Source organism: Coenobita brevimanus, chromosome 75 (genome assembly GCF_032717465.1).
Source record: "Coenobita brevimanus isolate Jiangsu-jjx chromosome 75, ASM3271746v2, whole genome shotgun sequence".
NCBI lineage: Eukaryota > Metazoa > Arthropoda > Malacostraca > Decapoda > Coenobitidae > Coenobita > Coenobita brevimanus.
In genome coordinates, this window is record NC_137028.1 from 16,992,855 (window position 1) to 17,016,278 (window position 23,424).

At 41.1% G+C, this 23,424-nt stretch overlaps 1 protein-coding gene across 1 annotated transcript in view; it reads right to left on the minus strand.

Moving 5' to 3' along the window:
• Positions 1–23,424, minus strand: part of LOC145408077 (E3 ubiquitin-protein ligase makorin-2-like) — a 116,462-nt gene that overhangs the window by 82,317 nt on the left and 10,721 nt on the right. Inside the window, exons 3-5 of the mRNA XM_080278886.1 lie at positions 17,771–17,899; positions 16,881–17,021; positions 12,963–13,171 (exon numbers count right to left, since the gene is read on the minus strand). Of these exons, the coding sequence (XP_080135012.1) occupies positions 12,963–13,171; positions 16,881–17,021; positions 17,771–17,899 (479 nt within the window). The remainder of the gene's footprint in view (positions 1–12,962; positions 13,172–16,880; positions 17,022–17,770; positions 17,900–23,424) is intronic.

Consider the following 23,424-nt stretch of genomic DNA (forward strand, 5'->3'; position numbering starts at 1 on the left):
CACAAAGAACTCACTTTCAGTTATATCAACCCACCTACCTATGAAATTCCTTTTGCTTTTTGCTGGGTTCTCAATGAAAAATTTGTCTGCACGTGCAGTTGTTCAAGAACAAATGTTTTGCACTGTCTCTTTGTCATAAACAACATGAACAATCAAACACACTGTAGAGGTGATTTTCATTTTGATAAATTACTTCCGGATGCACATTTGGAAAATCATCTGGTCTTTTGTCTGAAAAAGGGTCACCTAAATGTGTGACGAGTTGAAGAGGAGTCAGAACTCAAGGCAGAGACACTCGACACACAACTTTCACTGTCGTCTGTGTTCCCACCCTCACTCTCTTCTGGCTCATACAATGAATCACTGTCACTTTCCTCAAACAACCACTCATTATCAGATTCACCCAGAGCACTGTCTAAATGGAGTGTAAAATCCTCCTGCTCATCACTTGACGACATGTTTCCGTATAACGGGGGTCTGTGGCGGGGTTTAGTGCAGAGTACACATTCCCTCCAAGGCCACATGAACACAAAGTCATCATTCACAAATTTACTTGAAAAATAGTCGCAGACTCGAAGGGGAGGTGTGGGTGGTGGGGAGGCTGATAATCTGATTGGTGCTTGAGAAATTACATCATATAGGCAGTCTACTGTACAATTGGTCAAAGCTAATGAGGTTTCATGACATATGTATGACATAATAATGTTACCAATGGTTGTGAAAAAAGGAGTGTTACCATATAGTCAAGCTTTTTCTGCAGCTGAAAACCATGTGGAAGGATTACAAGAGCCACACCAAGGCAGCAAAGCTGTGCAGACAACCATGATGTTTGGAAGTACACCCACGCACCAAAGTTTCTGTACCCCCCTTGGTGGAAGGAAGTGGAAGTCAGGGTTAGAGGGAGGGCAGGTGAACGGACAACCGTGAGTGGTAGCTTGGAACTGAGCTGAGGCGAATAGTGAGAAACCAAATGACACTGGATTTGAAACATTTTCATGCTATTCACCTGCAAAACATTATGCGTTCATAATATACATAGCATATATTATAACATAGACACTTGTAGAAGCTTCGTAGCCACCATTTTTATATATGTAACTCTTTAGTCTTGTAATAGGTGAGTCTTGAGTTTTGGTTAGTTATTTTGGTAACTGAAGAGCAGGAGGAGTTAAAGATGAATACAGGGAGTTGATCTTGATTTATTATCTTCAAAGAAAGTCTAAGTTGAGCAGCGTATGTATTATACAGGGACTTAATATACTAACTAAGTCTAGTCGGATCCCTCCTCTTATTCACTCCCTCCACTACCTGCCGGTTCTATGGCCAGTCCCTTTCTGAGCTCTGATTCCTACATTCTCGTTTAGCAGGGGCCGTGTCACGTGTGCTATACTGTTGTTGAAATGTTCTAGAAGCCTGTGTATGTGTGTCTGTGTGTATGGTCACGAGGCACTGTTTGTGGGTTATTGTGCTGGTGAGGGGCATTCTGGAGAGGCGCTAACATCATTTCCTTTTGGCCCCTAGGTTTGACATTGACCTAACCTCTAGACTATATATGTATGTTGCTAGCTATTATGTATTAAGATATTTTAGAGCCCTGACATCGTTCGGTCACGCAGCTGGCGGTCCTCCGACAGCAATTATCATTGACATATGCTAATCTATTAATAAATAATATTCTTCTTCTTCACTCTTAATACAAAATATTGATTATAATATTGTATAGATATAATATTCATTGTAATATTGCAATGATCCAGTAATATTACATTTTAAACAAGTTGTATACATAATTGAACAAATGCAGTATAGTTAAATTGGTTATTGTATGACATATTGTAAGATGTGTATGTATAATAGCAAAATGCATATATGCAAAAAAAATATCTTAATACATAATAGCTAGCAACATACATATATAGTCTAGAGGTTAGGTCGATGTCAAACCTAGGGGCCAAAAGGAAATGACGTTAGCACCTCTCCAGAATGCCCTCACCAGCACAATAGCCCACAAACAGCGCCTCGTGACCATACACCCACACCGGCTTCTACAACATTTCAACAACAGTATAGCACACATGACACGGCCCCTGCTAAACGAGAATGTAGGAATCAGAGCTCAGAAAGGGACTGGCCATAGAACCGGCAGGTAGTGGAGAGAGTGAATAAGAGGAGGGGTCCGACTAGACTTAGTTAGTATATTAAGTCCCTGTATAATACATACGCTGCTCAACTTTGACTTTCTTTGAAGATAATAAATCAAGATCAACTCCCTGTATTCATCTTTAACTCCTCCTGCTCTTCAATTACCAAAATAACTTTAACCAAAACTCAAGACTCACCTATTACAAGACTAAAAAGTTACATATATATAAATGGTGGCTAAGAAGCTTCTACAAGACATGGTGGCAGCGGTGGGATGAAGAATGTCACTACTTGTAGGTGCGTGTAGAAGATGATACAGATGACTCGAAGAGTTGTTACTTGCAGTTGATCGTAGATGGTTGTAGTTCGTTGGTTCATCGTTGAAAATGGAAGATTGTTTGTATCAATATTTTGTTAAACTACTGGCAAGGCGTCGTGTGACCTCTTCACCTCTACATCAGCGTGATGATCGGAGAGACAGACGGGAGGTTGGAGAGAATACTGTCAGGAGCTGGTTGTGAGTTGTTGGTTGTGAGAGGTATTGTTTGTTTTCTATCCTGATAATGTAGACTCAACTGTACACTTGTAGACTAGTAGACTCGTAGATTCGTAGGCTTGTAGACTCGCATACTTGTGGACTCGTAGCCTAAACTCGTAAACTCGTTCCTCTTGCTGTATACTCGATTGTTGTTACTTGATCGTAGAATTGTATTTTCTTGATAGTGTACAATCAACTGTAGAACTGAAGCTGATATTGGTTACAGTCTTGCCTGTCTTTGTTGAAATTCACTGTAGATTTGAAGATGAGGTTCATACTTTCGTTGCCACCATATCTAACAGGAACTTCGTAAGGTTTTTGTAGTGTATTTTGTAGATCAGTTATACATATATTAGACTCGTGGACGAGCGGTTGTTATACGTGAGTAGTTTTGTAAGAAGATAATCTTCCTTCCCTTTTGTCATGCAATGACAGGAGAGGTAAAGATTAGTATGGGACTATTTTTATTTGTCTTGGAAATATTAACAAAGTCTTTCACACACGAGTGAAGTATAAAGTAGAGTCCCACTAGCTACCTTCCTGTCTCACTCTATCTCTCTCTGCCACCCTCTCGACCCAGTTGCTAGTCTACTTCTCTCTCGCTCTCTCTGTACAACCTTATGCTACAATCGCCAGCCCCCTTCTACTCTCGGATTCCTACATTCTTGTTTAGCAGGGGCCGTGTCACGTGTGCTATGCTGTTGTTGAAATGTTCTAGAAGCTGGTATGTGTGTGTATGGTCACGAGGCGCTGTTTGTGGGCTATTGTGCTGGTGAGGGGCATTCTGGAGAGGTGCTAACGTCATTTCCTTTTGGCCCCTAGGTTTGACATTGACCTAACCTCTAGATTATATATGTATGTTGCTAGCTATTACTGTATGTACAGTATTGAGATATTTTAGAGTCCTGACAAGACTACTATGTTATCATAATGTCCTGTGAAACTGACCCATCTGTTTCAGATCCCCATCATACAAATAAAGCACCAAGCCAGTTGTATATGTCGCAACTGGTCATTATCACTGCAGTGATAATTATTGTGAATGTTATTCCTGGATTGTCTATAGCTATACTACAGAATGATTGTGAATTAAATGCTGATTCTCGCAGCAGCTGTGCAGATGGTTATAAATGTTGCAGGTATTTTATGTGGACGAAAAAACCACATTGCGATGGGTAGTGAAGAGCATTCACCAATAATTTACTATATTCAGATGATATTAGATGCAAATAACACAAAATATTATGAGAACGAAAATACAGCTGTGGTATCCTGCTCTGCCTTGTTATCCAGGCCTTAACTGTTGCTTCACCTCATACGTGCATTATTTTCCTTCAGTCTCTGCCTCTTTTATTACTCTTACTTCCCGGTATCATCGTTCTGCGAGCCATCATATTCCTTAGGGGGTTTCTTGTCATCCGGTCCTATAACCCATGCTGTATTACATTATTCCTCACATCATCACTCCCACACAAACAACGTTAGCACAAGACTGATGAATCTGTTACTACCATTATTAGCACTGCCACTACTAATCCCCCTTTTCCATCCATTCATCCATCATCCAATCCTACATTGCCCCATGAGGAGCATAGGAGCCCGGGGAAGTTGGTCCCGACATTTAAGATGAGAGTGACCAGCCTCACTCATCCCTGAGTGGCATTACATGAGCAATCAACCCCAACCATCCCTTGGATATAAACCTTCACCGGTTCAATCCGACTGAAAAGCAATAATTACTCACTAGACTACCAGGCACCAAAATTTGGTTATATGGTTACCACCCAGCATAGTAAATGGTTTCCTGGTGTACAGGAAACCATTTGGCTTGTCATTCAGTGTAGAGTCACCCACAGGCAGAAGAAAGAGGAAAGAATGAAGGAAAAAAAGACAGAAGAGGAAATGTAAAGTCACCCGTAGGCAGAAGGACAAGGAAAGAATGAAGCAAAGGAAGAAACAAGAGGATGGAAGGAAATAAGGATGGAGGAGAAGAAAGGGTAGACACCTAACAGCAGCACTACATCGAGTGAGTGGATGGTGAGTGCTCCCACCTACCACAAACCCCCTTTTCCCATTGTGTCTAATTACCCTCACAATATTACTAATGCTACTCCTTCTACTACTCCACTATAAATCTGTATGATAATAAATATGATTGTTCTTATGTCTGTGTATTTGCTAACTATATTGTCCCTGTCCCACCGTCGACAACTTGTCACTTACCCTGCACAGCTACAACAGCTGCACCCGCCCCTCTCTCCCACCCACCATGGACTCTAATCTTCCCCCACTCCAACACCACATTACCCCTCACCTCGTCCTTGGGCCATCAGGCCTGTTGTTCACCCTTTACCTGTGAGTATAAGTGGTCTATCTATCTATCTATCTATTGCCAGACGCCTTAATCCTGTTTGGAGTGGCCACAAACAAATCGCCTCCAAGTCACCCTGTCCCCCGTCATTTCACTTCCCTGCTCCCAACTCACACCCCCCTCTCTCATGTACCTCTCCACCCCATCCCTCCATCTCATCCTCGGCCTCCCCCTTCCTCTTGCCCCCTCCACCTCACTCACATACACTCTCTTCGTCAGTCTTTCACCTTCCATCCTCTCCACATGGCCAAACCACCTCAGTGTGTTCCTCATAACACTTCCTATCACATCCACATCCACATCCACACCACAACGCTCCTTTATATCCTCATTTGTCAGCCTCTCTCTCCATGTGACTCCACAGGCTCCTCTTAAATGACTCATTACCACTGCTCTCACTCTTGACTTCTGTCCTTCCAACAATGTCCAAGCTTCACTTCCATACGTTAGAGTTGGTATCACAATACTGTACTGTCATGTAGTAACTTTTTCACTTCCATGCTCACTTCCCTGTTTCTTATCACTGCTTTCAAAGAACCAGCAACCTTTCTTCCCTGCTGTACCCTTTCAAGCACTTCACCCTCCAAACCTCCATCCTTACTCATCACACTACCCAAGTACTTAAACGTACTCACATTTTCCAATTCCTCACCATCCAACCTCGCTGTACATTCACTGACTTCACCTCTCTCAAAGACCATCACTCTAGTCTTACCTATATTCACCTTTAGATTCCGTTTCTTACACACTCTCCCAAACTCATCCACCAAGTGGTAAAAAAAAAAAAAAAAAAAAAAAAAAAAAAAAAATGGGGGGGGATCTGGGAGCCAAATGCTAATCGCCTGCCAAAATATGCTGTTTGCCAAGTCCAAAATTTAGGCCACATTTTGATACCATGACGGTTTTATGTTGATAGCTCAAGACATTCATGAGATATAATGGTACTAAAGGCAGGCAATAAAACCTAGTTGACCTCTGGCAGTTATTTTGGTGACCTTGACCCTGACCCCGAATGGCCATTTTCGAACTCCTCCAAGATTTTGGCCATATCTTGATATGCTGAAGGTTTTATGTTGATAGCTCAAGCCGTTCATGAGATGTAATACGAACACACACACACACACACACACACACACACACACACACACACACACACACACAAAGTAAGGAAAGGGTGGAGAAGGAAGTGGTTAGGGTACTGAGAAGTAAAGAAGCGTCAGTCAGGGACGTAGCAGAGAAGAAGAAATGTGTAATAATTTCAGAGGTAAAAGAAAAACGTATGATAGTAAGATCAGAAAGAGAAAAAGAAAAACGTATGATAGTAAGATCAGAAAGAGAAAAAGAAGAACTGAGTAAGGTTAAAGAAATAATATCAGTAGTTATGGAGGGTAACAACGAAGCCCAAGAAGAGACTGAAGAAGTGTTTAGGTTAGGAAAGTACGAGGAAGGAGGGGCGAGGCCATTGAAGGTAAAGTTTAAGTCCCAGGTAATGGTAAATGAAATCATCTATAGAACCTGGAAATTATCAGGCAGAGACGGGTTCTAAAATGTTTGGATAACGAGAGATGCAAATCAGGAAGAAAGAGCTAAAATAAGGGAGTTAGTAAAGGAAGCAAAGGCAAAAAACGAACAGAGAACGGAGGAAGAGAAGACAGTGTTTTATTGGAGAGTTATGGATCAGAAATTGAGGAAGTAGTACTAACGGAGAGAAGAGGATATAAAAAACAACAACAAAAATCTGAAAGTGGCATATACTAATGGTGATGGTTTAATATCAGCTAGGTTGGAAATCAATGACTTCTAGAGAGTTCATGAACCTGATGTTATGTGCTTTGTAGAGACTAAGTTATGAGAGGATGTTGATGTCCATATGGGAGATGGTAAATACAAACTGTGGAGAAGAGACAGAAAAGAAAAAATGGGAGGAGGAGTGATGATAGCAGTGATGAACAAACATAAATGTAGATACTGTGGAAATGGGAGAGGGAAGGGCTGAAGTGATAAATATGAAACTAGAAACTGGAGAGAATGGTGGGAGAGATATGGCAGTAGTATATGTTCCCCCTATGACAAAAGGATGGAATGATGATGAATACCAGGAGATGTTGTCAGACATGGCTAATTATTGACAGAAAGTGATTGAGAAAAGCAACAATACAATTCCAATGGGGGACTTTAATGTAAAGAGGTGAACTGGGAGGAGTGGGATTCGGGAGGCGGTGAAGATTCGTGGGGCACTATGTCGTTAAATATATCAATGAACATTGTGATGACGCAGTGGGTCAAAGAAGAGACAAGATTCCGAGGTAAGGACACACCAGCAAGATTAGATATACCTCTAACCAAAGAACCCGATGTAATAGAATCCTTGAAATATCTTTGTCCTATAGGAAAAAGTGATCATGTGATCATTGAGTTCCAGATGATAACAGGGAACGCGGTGCCAAGAGACGAGTTTTATAGGCAGGGAACATACAACTTTGGGAAAGCAAACTTTCCAGGATTGAGAAAATTCTTTGAAAATGTGGACTGCAGAAAATTCAGAGAAACAGGACAGATACAGAGGAAGTGGGAAATCTTTCTAGACCTCTATAATTTGGGAGTGGAAAAATATGTGCCAAGAGTAAGGGGGAAAGAAAACAGGAAAAAGGAGTGGTTTAATAGAAGGTGTATGATAGCAAAAAAAGAGAGGGACATGGCATGGAACAACTGGAGGAAGAGAGGCAATAACAGAACAAGGGAAGAATATAAAAGAACTTGAAATTAATATACAGGGATATGTAGAGAGGAAGAAAGGAACTTTGAAAAAGGTATAACAGACAAATGCAAGGATGAACCCAAATTGTTTTACAGATTTGTCAATGGCAAATTGAAACAAAAGGAAGGAATCACCAAACTGAAAGTAGATGGAGAGGTCTTTAAAGGTGAGGCAATGCAAGCTGAAATAATGAACAAACATTTCCAGTCAGTTTTCACCAATGAAAGTGAGTTTGTGGAAGAGGAGGGTGTGACTAGAAATGTAGTGATGAAAGATATAAAAGTGGATGTACAGGAAGTGCATAAATTATTGGAAACTCAAGATGTAAGGAAAGCCCCAGGACCAGATGGAATCTCTAATTGGGTACTGGAGGAATGTAGAGAACAACTGGTGGATTAGATTCACGGTTTAACTGTGTGTTCTCTGGAAGACGGGAAAGTGCCTCAGGAATGGAAAAGGGCAAATGTGGTACCAATTTATATGGGAGGAAACAAGGAAGAACCCCTGAATTACAGACCAGTGTCCCTAACCAGCATAGTTGCAAAACTGTGCGAGAGAATCCTGAAAGACAGATGGATGAAATATCTAGAAGAGATGAATATTTTGGCTGATAGTCAGTTTGGATTCAGAAGTGGAAGGTCATGTGTTTCCAACTTGTTGAGCTTTTACCCAAAAGCAATTTACATGCTACAGGAAAGAGATGGTTGGGTGGATTGTGTGTATTTAGATTTGGAAATGGCCTTCGACAAGGTACCCCACAAGACTATTGTGGAAACTAGAGCATATAGGAGGACTGAAGGGAAACCTCCTGGAATGGATGAGAGACTTTCTGAGAGAAAGACAAATGAGAACACTATTAAAGGACAGGATGTCTGGATGGAGAGAAGCAACAAGTGGAGTCCCCCTGGCGTCTGTGTTGGCCCCAGAGTTCCTGATTTATGTTAACAATATGGTAGAGGGAGTGAACAGTTATGCACGTCTGTTTGCTGATGATACAAAGATCCTGAGGAAGGTAGAGGCAGAGGAGGACTTTAAAATGCTGCAGGAGGATCTGGATTGGATACATGATTGGAGCCAGAAGTGGGAAATGAAATTCAATGCAAAGAAGTGTAAAATATTGGAAATGGGTAAAAGTACCAAGAGGCCATCACTGATTTATATGATAGGTAATGAACCTATAACAAAAGCGAGAGAAGAGAAAGACTTGGGAGTGCTGGTCCAGGACAGTTTGTCTCCTGAAAAACATATTAACAAGTTAGTTAGAGAGACATACAAACTTCTGATTAACATAAGAGTAGCATTTGATTACATGGATGAGATGATGAAAAAATTAATAATGGCCATAATCCGCCCTAGGTTAGAACATGCAGCAGTATTGTGGTCCCCACACAAAAAGAAAGATATAAACATGATTGAAAGAATTCAAAGAACAGCAACTAAGATGGTCCCTAGTCTGGCAGATCTGTCATAGAGAGAGAGGCTGGAAAAGCTGGATTTGCCTTCCCTAGAGGAAAGGAGAGAGAGGGGCGACATGATTGCAGTGTTCAGGACCGTGATGGGAGAAGCTAAAATTGACAGAGAAGATCTGTTTTTATGGGATAAGAGAGTAACATGAGGACACGAAATGAAACTGAAGAAGCCAAGCTGCTTGAAGGACATCAAAAAATATAGTTTTCCTTATAGATGTATAGACCTGTGGAATAACCTGGACAAAGAGATCATCCAGTCTAAAAACTTAAACGAATTTAAAGCAAAATTTGACTTATTGAGAAACAAAGACCGGACCCCACGAGTGTAGCTCATTTCCTGTATATCACAACTAGGTAAAATACACACACAGACGCAGGCAGAAACATTATCGATCCGCCTTCTAAAGGTGGGCGATAATAAAATAATAATAACAACAGCAACAACATACATGTGTACTGCAGTATTCCTAACATTTCATATAAAAGTTGCAGACCCAAACATGCCTATATTACGGAGCTCTGATATATTAACCACAAAACCGACCACAGACCGTTCTTATCATTACCACTGGACCTTCCCTACAGCACTTCACCATTGTAATACACTCCATTGTAGTCCTTTGTGGGATCACTACACGTGTTTGGGAAAATTAGCAGTGTACAACATGCCTACAGTCCACTAAAATACGCATATGACGTTTCACAGACATCTATCAAATAGCCTAGGAGAAGTTAGCGGACAAACGAACATACGACTGGACATAGACAGACAGACAAGCAGAATGTCTTGCATCAGTATGTAACGACCTGACAAAACTCTTGTCATCCTGCTTTGCAGGTGTCATCATAGTTATATCAATAATAATAATAATAATAATAATAAAAATCTATCTATCTATCTATCTATTGCCAGACGCCTCAATCCCGTTTGGGGTGGCCACAAACAAATCGCCTCCAAGTCGCCCTGTCCCCCGCCATTTCACTGCCCTGCTCCCAACTCACACCCCCCTCTCTCATATACCTCTCCACCCCATCCCTCCATCTCATCCTCGGCCTCCCCCTCCCTCTTCCCCCCTCCACCTCACTCACATACATAATAATAATAATAATTATTATTATTATTATTATTATTATTATTATTATAATCAAGTTATTAGGCACGATACAGAGGAGGACAAACACTGAAATAGCAAATGTCAACGCAATGCAGAATCTATTTGCCATGACAGAAAGTTGGGTTGCTGTCACACATTAATTTAGTATTACTATAACCCTACCATTACAGCATATTATGGCACTGGTTGGCTTCGTATGTCACAGCTGTTTTCACATGTTTTATCAGGAAGATTATGGTGTTTGTCCCCCTCTGTATCATGCATATTAACATGTGATTACTACTACTACTACTACTACATTATTATTATTATTATTATAACTATGATGACACCTGCAAAGCAGGATGTTAACAGTTTTGTCAGGTTGTCATATACCAATGCGAGACATTCTGCTTCTGTCTGTCTGTGTCCAGTCGTTTGTTTGTTTGTCTGCTAACTTCTCCTAGGCTATGTGATGGATGTCTGTGAAACATCACATGCGACTTTAGTGGGTTACAGGCATGTTGTGCACTGTTATTTTTCCCAGACATTTATAGTGATCCCACAAAGGACTACAATGGGCTGTATTACCATGGTGAAGTGCTATAGGGAAGGGTCAGTGATAATGATAAGAACAGCCTGTGGTCGGTTCTGTGGTTGATATATCAGAGCTCCATAATATAGGCATGTTTGGGTCTGCGACTTTTATATGTAATGTTCAGAATACTGCAGATGTATGCTGTTGCTGTCATTGTTATAATTATTATTATTAACGCATGCCACGTATATTCACCGGTAAAGGGTGGACAACAGACCTGGTGGGCTAAGGATGGGGTGAGGGGTAATGTGGTGTCGGAGTGGGGAGGAGTAGAGTTCATGGTGGGTAGGAAAGAAAGGGGGAGGGGAGTGCAACTGAGGTAGCGTGCGGGGTAAGTGACGAGTTGTCGACGGTGGGACAGGGACAATATAGTTAGCAAATACACAGACATAAGGACAATCATATGTATTATCATACAGATTTATAGTGGAGTAGTAGTAGGAGTAGCAGTAGTAGTATTGTGAGGGAAATTAGACACAATGGGAAAAGGGGGATTAGTAGTGGCAGTGTTAATAGTGATAGTAACAGATTCAGCAGTCTTGTGCTAACACTGTTTGTGTGGGAGTGATGATGTGAGGAATAATGTAATACAGCATGGGTTATAGGACCGGATGACAAGAAACCCCCTAAGGAATATGACGGCTTGCAATACGAGGATACCGGGAAGTAAGAGTAATAAAAGAGTCAGAGACTGAAGGAAAATAATGCACGTATGAGGTGAAGCAACAGTTAAGGCCTGGATAACAAGGCGGAGCAGGATACCACAGCTGTATTTTCGTTCTCATAATATTTTGTGTTATTTGCATCTAATATCATCTGAATATAGTAAATTATTGGTGAATGCTCTCCACTACCCATCACAATGTGGTTTATTCGTCCACATAAAATACCTGCAACATTTATAACCATCCACACAGCTACTGCAAGAATCAGCATTAAATTCACAATCATTCTGTAGTATAGCTATAGACAATCCAGGAATAACATTCACAAAAATTATCACTGCAGTGATAATGACCAGTTGCAACTTATATACAACTGGCTCGGTGCTTTATTTGTATGATGAGGATCCGAAACAGATGGGTCGGTTTCACAGGACACCATGATAACATAGTAGTCTATGTTATAATACATGCTATGTATATGTATGTTACGGACGCATAATGTTTTGCAGGTGAACAGCATGGAAATGTTTCGAATCCAGTGTCATTAGGTTTCTCACTATTTGCCTCGAGGTTCAGTTCCAAACTACCTCTCACGGTTGTCCGTTCGCCTGCCCTCTCTCTAACCCTAACTTCCACTTCCTTCCACCGAGGGGGGAGGGGGTTACAGAAACTTTGGCGCATGGGTGTACATGTGTACTTCCAAAATTTTCTCAGTACCTCAATGGCTTTAAGAATGGAAGTTCACATGTATATACTGTCAAATGCATTTTGGTAAAGAAGGGGTTAATAAATATGTGGGAAATAAGTACAGAACTACATACAGTACATACTGTACCATACATTTCCTGGTATAGCTCATAGCCAATGTGCACTGAAAATCTGTGCAGACTGACCCTGGACATACAGAAATGTCATTGTACATAGTACACAAGTCATCTGCACTAGCATCCTTCCACTTATCAAACAATATCTTGTCTTTTTATTTTAACATATTACCATTGGGTCTGGTTAGTACTTGGATGGGTGACCGCCTGGGAACACCAGATGCTGTTGGCATCCCTACGTCAGGTGGGGTTGGTGGAGGATTAGTGCCCCTCCCTGTAAAACAATTAACTCTAAGCCCTTGGCCACCCTGTCTGGGATACATGGCATCTGGCAATGGATGGACGGATGGACCATTATCTTCGTACTGTACTGTAAATTTTTATAAAATAATTATCTCCAATCAAGGTACTGGAACATGGCAAACATCTCTTTAAGTTCCCTACGCTCATAAAATAAGGTTTTCAATATATGCAACTACAGCATACAGATATAGTGTACTTACGCTTATAAATATCATCTTTGGCAAGTTTAGGTACAAATTCAGGAGCATCTGCCCATGACTGCAAATGACTTTCACAGGAACTTTCTTGCTTCACCCGATTACTTCTTAAACTTTGTATATTTTTGCCACTGCTGTTGTTTGAATTCCTGAGACTAGTGCTGGTTGGGGGATCACTTTCAGCAGGAACAATGCGGTTCCTGTCTTGGTTACTAGAAAAAAAAGAGAGAGAAAAAAATCAATGGTGTGAACCTTACACAAAAACTTCACAATAAATTGCTCTTGTCCCTATTTCTCATTATATATATATATATATATATATATATATATATATATATATATATATATATATATATATATATATTTATACATGTATATATATATAAAATAAAAATACATTTCATACTTTCTAATGGAATCACAGAACTCAAAGCTCTCCATATTAGTTGTACAAGACAGAAATATCTGTGAGTTATTTGGATCATTCAAACCTTTCATACAATCATGTACTTCATTACCTATACACTAGCTTAAAAACTATTTCTCACTCTTTTCGTATGTAGCTAGAACCCAATTTACCTAAGCTTATTATCATTATTACTGAGAATCATAACAAAGGAATGACAGGACACAGAGGAGAAACAGAAGAAAGGGGGAAATGAAAGAAAGAAATTATTAATTAGTTACTCATAAATGGATTTGCAATGGCTACCTGTTGTCATCACAGCCCAAGTGATCAAGGAAGCATCACTGCAAACTGGGAACCCATTGCACCTTCCTCTTTCTAACCCATGGATTGCACAATTACCATTTTATATCCCACCCTGTGGTGTGCAAAAAATGAAGGAATTTTTTTTTTTTTTTTTTTTTAGTTTTTGTTTATTATAAACTTAAAGATAAACATCCAGGACATCACCTGGTGAAAAAAAAAAAAAAAAAAAATTATCCCCCTCTCTCCGTTTCTTCATTGGGCCATGTGCACGTCTATGTGGGCGAGTGGTAAAAAAAAAAAAATTGTTTTTGTTTATTATAAACTTGAAGACAAACATCCAGGGCATCATCTGGCAAAAAGAAAAAAATCTCTCTCTCTCTCTTTCTCCGTCTTTGCGTAGCACCATGCGTAAGTTTGCGTGGGGGTCGAACCATTTACGGTGATGCACGACAAGCACAGCCTGAGCTGTGGCTCGCAACGCAATGCTACCCAGCCTGAGCTGTGGCTTGCAATCCACAGGGTAAGTATGTCAAACACCATAGCGGCCAGACTTCAATGAGCCTGCTCCTCTTAGGCAATGACTTTCTGTCTGCTCCCAAAGTTCCTTGCCTTAGTCTCCTAATGATGGCGTGTCCTGTCGTCCCACTTCCGGACTCCTTCTACTGAGTTACAAGTGAATTAATATTCTACCTCTTAAAAAGTTAAGAGCCTACTGCTGCACAGGAAGAGACCCAAGCAAGTATCCTAAGGCATAGTACACCTAGGCCAATAATATCATCGGTTAACAAGGCTCCCAAATACCTCTTCCTTAATTTTTTTTTAGATACAGCTGGATATTCTTTTGCACATTATGTATGTAAAGTAAGGAGATATTAGAAGACTGCACCTAATACAGAACAGGACAGTATGTGAAATAAGCAAAATAAATTACTAAAGAAAAGGTGTTAGGAAGCTTCCATACCCAAAAGAATATGGACCCTAGTACACACAGAAAGCAGCTTTAAAAGATGAGGCCCCTTTTTCACCACAAGGATATCACAGTTGAAGCCCCAGGTGATGATCCAGTACCTCTTCACTGAGGCCCTGATGGTGATCACCAGGGCCAGAACATGCCATCCACAACAACAGTGCCCTCCAAGCAGCTGGTCCCATACCAAACCCACTGATGCCCCTCAAAGTTGCCCTCTAAGCTTCACTAAACTCTCTGGCACACCTTTGTCAATTAACTGACGGTCAGTTCATTACCACCATAAATATCAGAAGTAACTTTATACTTGAACTGTCAAGGAAATAGTAATCCCTGTACTATCTGGATGCCCACTTTCCGGACAGTGTGGGCCTGGTCCTTCGGAACCCGAAAATGGCCAAAAAAAGAAAAAGAAAAAATCCCCCCAACTGTCAAGGAAATAGTAATCCCTGTACTATCTGGACGCCCACTTTCCAGACATTGTGGGCCTGGTCCTTTGGAGAGAAAAAAAAAAAAAAAAAAAAAAACATAATTTGAATTTGGCGTGCAGCACCACACGACATCAAACAGCTGTAGTTTAGGCATGGCCCGTTCACCCCTTCCCTCCTTCCTGCCCCCTCCCCAGTCAGGGTTGCCATTTGGTATTTTTCATTACCAAATGTGGGCCAATTTGGTACTGAAAAGTTTGTTTGGTAGTGAATCAGCATGATCCGTTACCAAACAGACTTTTCGCATGTATGAAGGTACAGAGAATGGATATGGTGGACTCTCTGCTCTCTTTGATTAATCTGCTGGCATACATAGAGCAAAAATAAACATGCTGCTGATTATAATGAGAGTGATTATTTCCATTTGTACATATAATTAGTGAAGAATAAATACTTCCTTTAAGAATTTCGTACTGGGTATCGGTAATGAAAAGTTAAATTTGGTAATGAAAACTGAAGAGTTTGGTAATGTGGCCGAGCTCAGATCTCGCAACCCTGTCCCCAGTTACTATATAACCACCGTCGAGGGTGGATGTTCAAAGCAATGCATGCCGCATGTGCTCATTTTTGTGAATAAACAGTGAGTAAACTGCCATACCTCACCACTAGACCACATGGGAATTTACAGTGTCGTGCAGTGTTAAAAAATTAGAATTTAGAGTGCAAAGGATTAAGTGTGGAGTGCAAAGGATTAAGTGTGGAGTGCAAAGTGGCAGTTGAAACTGGCAACTGAAACTGGCGTGGCACAATTAAGAACTGTGCAGTGTTACAAAATTATAACTCACAGTGCAAAGAATTAAGTGTAACACAAAACTGGATTACTGTACGTGCTTCAAGAGCATTTTCACCACTACCAGAGCCTTAGAGGAGGCAGCCACAGATGTGCTTTAAGTACCCTGTACACTGCTAAGTATTTTCCATAACCACTTCTAATACCTCATTCTCTGGTTCCTTTTCATTTACTTCACGCTTTATGTCCATTATTGGTGTGAATAGCGTCTTAAATACATTTAAATAGGTGCTATGCATGTCTGGTAGGGAGTTACTTAGGTGGCTTTCAAAGTCAGGCCAGGTTAGGGACCATAAGTACCAGTCCAGCAGGCAGGGGCCCACTTTCCGGACATGCCTTTGGCTCTATTACATCGGATTGTGGAGGGATTACTGTATACTGTACATTATCAGTAACTGTAAATACAGTACACCAATGAAAAGCATGAGTACCTGTTACAGCATCCCTTCTTCATCAGCAGATGACAGCAGGGATAACTGCCAATGCCTATGGTTGAGTTGGGCTAGTGATGTTCTGGACTGCTCCTACTGGGGCAGCAGCAACAGTGACTGCACCTCATCCAAGAGGGGACTGGATGTCAAAGCTGAAACCCCAGTTGTGGCAAGAGCTGCAGAGCAACTGCCTCAACTCTGAATATGTGGTTGGTCAAGCACTTCACATCTACAAGAAAACACTTCACCCTCTCCAGTAGCATTTAAAACAACAGACATCACTCTCATTTTCCTTAAACTGTACCCTATCATGCTAACCAGCCAACCAACTTTTAAACCTACGCTGCTCCCCTAATACTACTCCAACAACCCTCAGGACTCCCAACCCCAAGTTAGAATGTATTAAACTTGCAGTAGCTCATAGTATGGTACCTTAGCTAACACTTACTTCTTTCAGGTCCCCCAGATTATGCAAGCAAACCCTGTTTGTAATAACATATGGTACAAAGCAGTAAAACAGTAAGCCAAAGTACCTGGTGTGTGGGCTGGGATGACTAGACTGGGCATTCAATACTTCTGTGTTTTCTCTGTGCTTTGTGTTGCTTCCAGGACTACTTGATAAAGATGCTTCTGGTTGTGAAAGATCTGATGGACCTGGTCTAATGTGGTCATATCTGAAATTCATCAAAATATTGCTATAATACTGCAGAAAAAACAGAACATGTGAAAATCAGTAACTGTTTGTGTGTGTGTGTGTGTGTGTGTGTGTGTGTGTGTGTGTGTGTGTGTGTGTGTGTGTGTGTGTGTGTGTACATGAAGAGCTCTGTGGAGTAACTCTGATTATGTCAAAATCAAAATCAAGAAATTAGAGCATAGAATACGGATTTTGGGACACATGGGGCTTTCAGAGTTCCTTCATGGAGCACCTCATACCTTTCTATGATGCAGCTCTGTGGAGGAACTTTGCAAGCACCAAAATCAAAATAATGAAAACGGAAGAAATATGTGTTTTGGAGTTCCTCCATGGAGCACCTTAAATATCAAAAGCTGTACATGCCTGACAGGGAAAAAAAAAATCTCAGACAGAAATTAATTGGATCTTTACAAAGGATAGCTATGAGTACAGTTATTCCTAGTGTTTTGGTTAACTCATAAACTTATTTCACTGCGCCTGTTCAAAGTTCTTCAGTTTTGCATTTTCTTCAACCTGTCTGTATTCCATCCTTCCAAGTCATTTATGGGAAACAGGGTTGAGATAATAATGAAGACTAACAAAACCTGAAACCAGTGTTCAGTAAGTTAATGTTATTAAAGAAGAAACTACAATGAAGAGATCAAGTTACATAAACAATTTATATATAAATCTATTACATCTCATACACTGGTAACAGGAAACATGATGGGAAATTTTAAAGTTACATACCTACAGCTTCGTCCATAAAAGCAGTGCCCCCTGACATAAAACCGACATATCATAGATGGTCGAGCTGTCTCGCGATTGTGAGAAAAATGACATCTATCTCCCTCTCGACAAACCCCATTCATGAAGTATCTGAAACCAAATTTCTCATCAGTAAAAGTTTACTCCATCACAAAATAAAAATATAATTTATACCGGTAATTAGAAAATCTGAAGCCGGTCATGCCTAAAATTTCTCTTTAGTAACCTGACTCAGAATATGAAAACTCACACAAAAAACTGCTGCCTAGTACTGCACTGAGATGGAGTCACAGTATATCACTTTACACTGGATGTATTCCTGAAACACTAGTAAAGGTAAACTACTGCATCTATGTCCAAACTGGCTAAACTGAGGGTTGTGTTCCAGCAACGTAAGGTACCGCATCTCTTTAAACAATAAAAAAATTCACATTCAAGGCTGCAAATTGTCAAAAAGTATTTAATGCTATCATTGGATGTGTCTTGTATGAAAAAAAAAAAAAAAAAAAAAAAAAAAAAAAAAAACAGGATTAACACTACAGCATTATTAATCCCCTGGGGGTACGGGGTTTTTTCAAGAATACTCCCCCAGTATCCCTGCTTGTCGTAAAAGGTGACTAAAAGGGTTGGCGGAGGGTTAGTGCCCCTCCCCGGAAAACAACTAACTAAAAAAATAAAGAAGAAGCCTCGGACAAGGACTGACCAAACGATGACAACCCAGGACCGGACAAAGGACTTGGTAATGGGTACGTGGAATGTAAGAGGAGCGAATGATGAGGTGAAGGATAGAGAGATTGTCCAGGTGCTTCAGGGTGCAAAAGTGGATGTATGTGGAATAACTGAAACAAAATGGAGAGGAGAAAGTGTGAGAGAATGGGAGTATGGATGGGGTATACAGTATGTGCAAGAGTAGGTGAGAATGAGAGGGCAAAGGAAGGAGTATGTATAGTTGTGAGTAAAAGATGGAAGAAGAGCATAAGACAGTATGGATCAGTTGGGTCAAGGATTGTGTGGGTAAAGTTGAAAGTTGGAATACAAATGTGGGCGATTGTGTGTGTTTATGCGCCAACGCAAGATCGTGCTAGAAGAGTGAGAGAAGAGTTCTGGACAAATGTAGAAGTGTGCATGGAAAAGTTTGGAAGGAATGAGAGAGTGTTTTTGATCGGTGATACGAATGGTAAAGTTGGGAATGTGAAGGTGGATGGAATAGTTGGTGAGTGGGGTGTGCCTGCTGAGATAGATGAGAATGGGAGTGCGTTAGTGGACATTTGTGCTGGGAGGGGGTTGGTGATAGCCAATACCCTCTTCAGGCATAAAATGATCATCAGGTATACATGGCGAGTGATGAGAGGGGTGGGTGGTGAACTGAATGAAAGGAAGGCAATGATTGATTATGTGTGTGTGGATGAAAGGATGCGAAGATGTGTAACGGATGCAAGAGCTTATAGAGGTTCGGGGAGTGGACTTTCTGACCACTACTTGGTGGTGGCCAGAATTAGGATTCAAGTAAGATGGAGGAATAGAAGAAGGGAAAGACGAGAGGGAGGAGTAGTTGCAAGGAGAGGGGAAAGGTTACAAGAGGATGAGAAAAAGGCAGAGTATAAGAGAGAAGTGGAGGAACGATTGGGCAAATATGAATTGGAGCAGATGGGAGACGTGGAAGGTGTGTGTAGGATATTTACAGAAGAAATACGTGCAGCATGTGATGTGGTGTGTGGAAGGAAGAGAAGATGGAGGGGGATGCAAGGAACAGAGAGGTGGACTGAAGAGGTGAGACAGGCTGTGGCACAAAAGAAGAAAGCATACAATGACTGGATGAGAAATAGGGGCGTGGAAGAAGTTGAGAGGCGGAAGAAAGAGTTATATGTAGAAAGAAAGAGAGAGGTGAAAAGATTAGTAAGAGAGAGTAAGAAGAGAGTGGATGAGGAATTTGGAAGGAATTTGAGTGTAAAGTGGAGGGACTGTAAGAAAATGTTCTGGAAAGAGGTGAAAAGAGTAAGACAGGGTGGAAGTGAAGTTAGCAGGGGAGTGAAAGATAAAAATGGTAGATTACTAGTGGAGAAGGGAGAAAAAGTGAGCAGATGGAGAGAACACTTTAAGGAATTGTTGAACATAGAGGATGGAAGTAATGCGAGTATAAGTGGCTGGGGAATGGCTGGGAGAAGGAAGGAGGTGAGAAGACAGGAAGAAATCAATAGGATAGAAGTTGTGGAAGCAATGAAGAAAGTTAAATCGGGGAAAGCCCCAGGAATTGATGGAGTGTGTGGTGAAATGCTGAAGCATGGGGGAGAGATAGTAGTAGAATGGATGTGGAAGATAAGCAGATTGGCCTGGGAGGAAGGTAGAGTCCCGGAGGATTGGAAGTCAGGTATAATTATTCCCTTGTACAAAGGAAAAGGGCAAAAAGAAGTGTGTGGTAATCATAGGGGCATTTGTCTTCTTAGTATAATAGGAAAAGTGTATGGTAGGATACTTTTTGACAGAGTTAGAGAAAGAACAGAGAAATTAGTTGGAGATGAACAGGGAGGCTTTAGGAAGGGAAGAGGTTGTGTAGATCAGATATTCATTCGTAGATCTTTCGTGGAAAAGTTTCTAGAGAAGGGAAAGAAGTTGTATGCGGCTTTCATGGATTTGGAGAAAGCATATGACAGGGTGGATAGACAAGGATTGTGGAAAGTGTTAAGAATATATGGAGTAGATGGGAAGTTGTTGAATGCTGTGAAGAGTATGTACGATGGTGCGAAGGCTGCAGTGCGTGTGGATGGTGAACTAAGTGAATTTTTCTCTTTGAAAGTTGGGTTGAAACAGGGATGTGTCATGTCTCCATGGTTGTTCAATCTGTACATGGATGGGGTAATAAAAGAGGTACAAGGTAGGGTAGTGGATGTTGGAGTGGCCCTGGTGAGAGAGGATAGTGTTTGGAAACTCCCTGTACTGTTGTTTGCAGATGATACTGTGTTGTTGAGTGAAGACGAAGGGGAGCTACAAGGCTTGGTGGATGAGTTTGGGAAAGTGTGTAAGAAATGGAATCTAAAGGTGAATGTAGGGAAGAGTAGAGTGATGGTCTTTGAGAGAGGTGAAGTCAGTGAATGTACAGCGAGGTTGGATGGTGAGGAATTGGAAAATGTGAGTACGTTTAAGTACTTGGGTAGTGTGATGAGTAAGGACGGAGGTTTGGAGTGTGAAGTGCTTGAAAGGGTACAGCAGGGAAGAAAGATTGCTGGTTCTTTGAAAGCAGTGATAAGAAACAGGGAAGTGAGCATGGAAGTGAAAAAGTTACTACATGACAGTATTGTGATACCAACTCTAACTTATGGAAGTGAAGCTTGGACACTGTTGGAAGGACAGAAGTCAAGAGTGAGAGCAGTGGAAATGAGTTATTTAAGAGGACCCTGTGGAGTCACATGGAGAGAGAGGCTGACAAATGAGGATATAAAGGAGCGTTGTGGTGTGGATGTGGATGTGATAGGAAGCGTCATGAGGAACACACCGAGGTGGTTTGGCCATGTGGAGAGGATGGAGGGTGAAAGACTGACGAAGAGAGTGTGTGTGAGTGAGCTGGAGGGGGGAAGAGGGAGGGGGAGGCCGGGGATGAGATGGAGGGATGGGGTGGAGAGGTATATGAGAGAGGGGGGTGTGAGTTGGGAGCAGGGAAGTGAAATGGCGGGGGGACAGGGCGACTTGGAGGCGATTTGTTTGTGGCCACCCCAAACAGGATTAAGGCGTCTGGCAATAGATAGATAGATAGAGATAGATTATTAACCTCAATCCTTAGCAGCACATCTTGACTGTTTAATACAAACATTAGTGTTTTACTGTACATTTACTGTAAATAGTTTGGCTAGTATCAATCAGTTTTACTCATCACAAGAAAATATCCCATCATCTGAGAAGCAGTATCTCCTATGTTCATTATCTGTTGTAAATAAAATCTTTTAAAGGTGTTAAGCTCCTAACTCCATTCACTAAAATAATGTTTTTGGTAAGTGATTCTGGTCAGCACTAAATTATTTTATTCTGTTTAGGAAAGATACTCATAATGCATATCAGAAACTGTCTCATTAGGCTAACCCTATCAGCGAGAGAGATGTTTAAATTATGTTACCCATATCATCATATGAGAACCTTCCTTTGGTGAATAACACGTAGCTACATCAAGAATAAACACTACTACTACTACTAATAATAATAACAATAATAATAATAAAAATAACCCTCATCATACAATAAGGGGTTAATAACAGGATGAAGTGTTAGCAAGGTATGACAGCTCTGATGATGTAGTGGGCCACAATATCCACAACAATGCTTGGCTTACCATAACTGTTAATGGGGTAAATTTTTATTCTGTTTAGGAAAGATCCTCATAATGCATATCAGAAACTGTCTCATTAGGCTAACCCTATCAGCAAGAGATGTTTAAATTATGCCACCCTTATCATCATATGAGAACCTTCCTTAGATAAATAACACTTTGTAGCAACATCAAGAACAAACAACAATAATAATAATAACAATAATGATGAGGTGAAAGAGAGAGAGATTGTCCAGGTGCTTGAGGCTGCGAAAGTGGATGTATGTGGAATAACTGAAACAAAATGGAGAGGAGAAAGTGTGAAAGAATGGGAGTATGGATGGGGTATATGTGCAAGAGTAGGTGAGAATGAGAGGGCAAAGGAAGGAGTATGTATAGTTGTGAGTAAAAGATGGAAGAAGAGCATAAGACAGTATGGATCAGTTGGGTCAAGGATTGAGTGGGTAAAGTTGAAAGTTGGAATACAAATGTGGGCGACTGTGTGTGTGTGTATGCGCCAACGCAAGATCGTGCTAGAAGAGTGAGAGAAGAGTTCTGGACAAATGTAGAAGTGTGCATGGAAAAGTTTGGAAGGAATGAAAGAGTGTTTTTGATCGGTGATACGAATGGTAAAGTTGGGAATGTGAAGGTGGATGGAATAGTTGGTGAGTGGGGTGAGCCTGCTGAGATAGATGAGAATGGGAGTGCGTTAGTGGACATTTGTGCTGGGAGGGGGTTGGTGATAGCCAATACCCTCTTCAGGCATAAAATGATCCACAGGTATACATGGCGAGTGATGAGAAGGGTGGGTGGTGAACTGAATGAAAGGAAGGCAATGACTGATTGTGTGTGTGTGGATGAAAGGATGCGAAGATGTGTAATGGAAGCAAGAGCTTATAGAGGTTGGGGGAGTGGACTTTCTGACCACTACTTGGTGGTGGCCAGAATTAGGATTCAAGTAAGATGGAGGAATAGAAGAAGGGAAAGACGAGAGGAAGGAGTAGTTGCAAGGAGAGTGGAAAGGTTACAAGAGGATGAGAAAAAGGAAGAGTATAAGAGAGAAGTGGAGGAACGATTGGGCAAATATGAATTGGAGCAGATGGGAGACGTGGAAGGTGTGTGTAGGATATCTAGAGAAAAAATACGTGCAGCATGTGATGTGGTGTGTGGAAGGAAGAGAAGATGGAGGGGGGTGCAAGGAACAGCGAGGTGGACTGAAGAAGTGAGACAGGCTGTGGCACAAAAGAAGAAAGCATACAATGAATGGATGAGAAATAGGGGCGTGGAAGAAGTTGAGAGGCGGAAGAGAGAGTTATATGTAGAAAGAAAGAGAGAGGTGAAA